A 2,903-nucleotide genomic window follows, 5' to 3' on the forward strand; every position below is an offset into this window, starting at 1 on the left:
CCGGATGTAGTTTCTGATTTGTACGAGCCGTCCCTGAACGCGGCGGCAGCTCCAGTCGGCCGCACACTCGCTGCCCCGTGAGTGGCGGAGGGGGAGGCCTGATCAGCGGGGGAACGGACCAATCAGCCGCGGCCGTGAGCTCCGGAGCTCCCCCCACCTTCCACCACCACCGCCGCCGCCGCCTCTCGGCTCTCTCCCTCCCCCCTGCTGCCGTGGTCGGGCTGCACATTCCTCCTGCTCCCGGGGCTCGACAGCGGAGGAACGCGGCGACGAAACGAAGCGGAGCCGAAGAATAAGACGGATTCAAACGCCTCATGACACTTTCAAAGACCACGTAAGGTTGTATTTTAACCTCTTTTCTTATATGACATAAATCCCCCCCCTACCTGAGTTTCGTCTTTTAATTTGTAGTGTTTCCTCACTGAAGTCCATGAAGGGGTCAGGGGTGTTTTTTTCTAATGAAGTAGGATAGAGTTGGAATTATTCTCTTGATTTAAAGCTATAAAGAGACAAAAGTGTGGGAATAAGTAGTTTTATTATATTACTTTACCATCTCTGGATTACATGAGACCGAGCAGCTTTTGATTTCTTCCTATGGGGGGTCAAACTCTCATCAAATGGGGCTTCATGTTTGTCATTTGGAGGAACATTTGAGATGAACAGCTAACTAATCCACGTCTGTATGGATGAGTAAAGTCTCTCAGCCTGCAGGGGAGTCTAACAGTGAGTCATAGCAGTTCACAGTTCACTAGTGTCCACTTTTCAAATGTCTAACATGGAGGAAAGAAAAAAACCTGCCAAATGTTCGCCCTTTAAACTTACACACTTTGAGCAGCAGGTCTGATTCTGATAGAGAAATCCATGCAGGAGCTGATCAATCGAAAGTGAATTGGAAACTAGCCATGTTTGCTAGGCTGGTGCTGTTATATAAACTGGATGCAAGGTTTATTACATGGCAGCTCGGCCTGATCAGATCCTGAACATGCCCCCCCCCCTCCGTAAAAATAATCACCTGGACTCAGCTAATAACTGTTCTCAAAGTTACCTGCACACATCACAGGTGCTGCTGTCGGTCAAGTAATCAATTTATCGATCTGCAGAAGATGGGCTGGCCACAAATTTGGATTTCAATGAATCATGATCATTTATTTTAATGCACAAATGGTGAAATTGTTTGGTTTTCTTAGTCTGTTATGTAGCACGCATGCACATTATCATAGATACTAATACACCTTTTTTTAAAATACCTGCACACGTCAGTTAAAACGTAATCATAGATAGTTATATAAACTGTATATGAACATATACCCTTCACACACACACACACACACAACAAATAAATAGGATTTACTGAAAAAAAGGCTCCTTAGATGAATTAATAGTTGGTGTCTCTGTCTTTTTTGTTTACTGTGATTGTATCTTTTGACTAAAGGCAGTAAAATATCTCCTGCTCTTTAAGTTGAAGTGGGTCAGTCTTTTTAAGAGCCAATGACGCCATTAGCACATCTGAAAACTGCTGAATATCTGTGTAAAAATGTGAAGATATTATTATTAGCGCACAGAAACATTAATATGTCCGTCTTTAAAATGCATCTTGGTGAAAAAGCATTGAACGGCAAGTCTAACTGGTAATCTGGTAATCTAGGTCGATGTTGGGTCGCGGTGTGAAGCGGAAGTGGAGCTGCTTGGAGGAGCTGCAGGCCGAGAGCCTCCCTGCTGCCGCAGAGAAGGAGAAGGATGGGGAGGAAGATGGGGACGATGAGGGCGGGTTCTCCGTGGGACCGTCCAAATCGGACATGAGCCACCTGCAGCAGCGTCAGCTGGTGCTCGGCCTCTGTTTGGAGAAGCTCCAGGCCGGGATGGAGCTCAGCTTGCGTCGCTCCGTGCTGCTCATCAACACGCTCAGGCAGATCCAGGAGGACATGCAGAGCGACGGGGTGGGAGCCTGCACGACGGAGGGGCTCCACCCTGACTCCTGCCTTCTCAGGGACGACTTCAGGGAGGACGTCAGGGAGGACATGTCGGTTACGTGCCCCGGCTGTGCAGAAGATGATGGGGACAACCTATCTCCGCCACTGTCCCCAGAATTCCCCTCTCAGGAGGCGAGCAGCTCCCCCGACCTGCAGAAATCACTGCCCGCTGCGACGATCAGTGCTTTTAGTGATGCAGTAAACGCCATGGGCTACCTCAGCGACCTCGCTCTGGACGATATCTTTGAGGACATTGACACATCGATGTACGAGACTTCAGATCTGCCTTCTGCCTGGGCGGCGGGCTCCCTGTGGCCCGTCAGCGTGTCGCTTTGGGCCGACGAGGACGTGAAAATGCGTTCGTCCAGCCACGCCTCAGCTGGGAGTCTCCAGTCGTGTCTGATGGACCTGAACGAGCTGGACCACATCATGGAGATTCTGGTAAAGTCCTGATTAAGACAAACTCCTGAACATTTACTGATCTGGAGTCGAGTCTCGGCGGCTCTGCTGAGGACAGCGGAGACGGGGAACTGGGACTGTGACGTGACGCCTGGAATTTTAAGTCTCCATCTGGTATTTTGCTTGAAAATGCGTTTTGTGAATGTGAATCCAACTTAAAATGTCTCGTGAGATTAGGAAACATAAAGGAAACATCCACTCTTAAACACTTTTATACTGTTTTTGGTTGTTAGAACTCTTATTGGAATGAAATGGTAGAAAAGTGCAGCTGGGTGACGTTCACCAAGGAGACATGCATTCATGTACAGACAGGAAAAAATCATTTCTGCTCCCACAATAGCAGGAAAGTGATCAGATCGCTCTGCAGTCTGAGGACAGTTTTGTGAGTAATAGGTGAATAATCTGTAGTAAATGTAGATGAGGCGTGTCTAGATGACGTCAGTACACTAAAAGTGTTGTAACAGACAGTCTTTG

General features: G+C 48.0%; 1 protein-coding gene across 2 annotated transcripts; it reads left to right on the forward strand.

The window, feature by feature from the left end:
* Positions 1 to 216: 216 nt before the first annotated feature.
* On the forward strand, positions 217 to 2,636 carry LOC139212341 (SERTA domain-containing protein 2). 2 transcript variants are annotated; one of them, XM_070842873.1, is made up of 3 exons: positions 217 to 334; positions 1,646 to 2,462; positions 2,493 to 2,636. In XM_070842873.1, the coding sequence occupies exons 1-2, from the start codon at positions 315 to 317 to the stop codon at positions 2,421 to 2,423; spliced, it is 798 nt and encodes a 265-aa protein (XP_070698974.1). In that variant the 5' UTR covers positions 217 to 314; the 3' UTR covers positions 2,424 to 2,462; positions 2,493 to 2,636. The 2 variants fall into 2 exon arrangements, with proteins under 2 accessions (XP_070698974.1, XP_070698975.1); XM_070842874.1 differs by having other exon boundaries at positions 246 to 339.
* Positions 2,637 to 2,903: the final 267 nt, after the last annotated feature.

Source organism: Pempheris klunzingeri, chromosome 13 (assembly GCF_042242105.1).
Source record: "Pempheris klunzingeri isolate RE-2024b chromosome 13, fPemKlu1.hap1, whole genome shotgun sequence".
Lineage (NCBI taxonomy): Eukaryota > Metazoa > Chordata > Actinopteri > Acropomatiformes > Pempheridae > Pempheris > Pempheris klunzingeri.

Excerpts from the sequence above, each read along its gene's own strand:
- LOC139212341 (XM_070842873.1), top strand. The coding sequence starts at position 315 with ATGACACTTTCAAAGACCAC. Across the intron at positions 335-1,645 it reads ATGACACTTTCAAAGACCAC|GTCGATGTTGGGTCGCGGTG; the intron begins GTAAGGTTGTAT and ends CTGGTAATCTAG.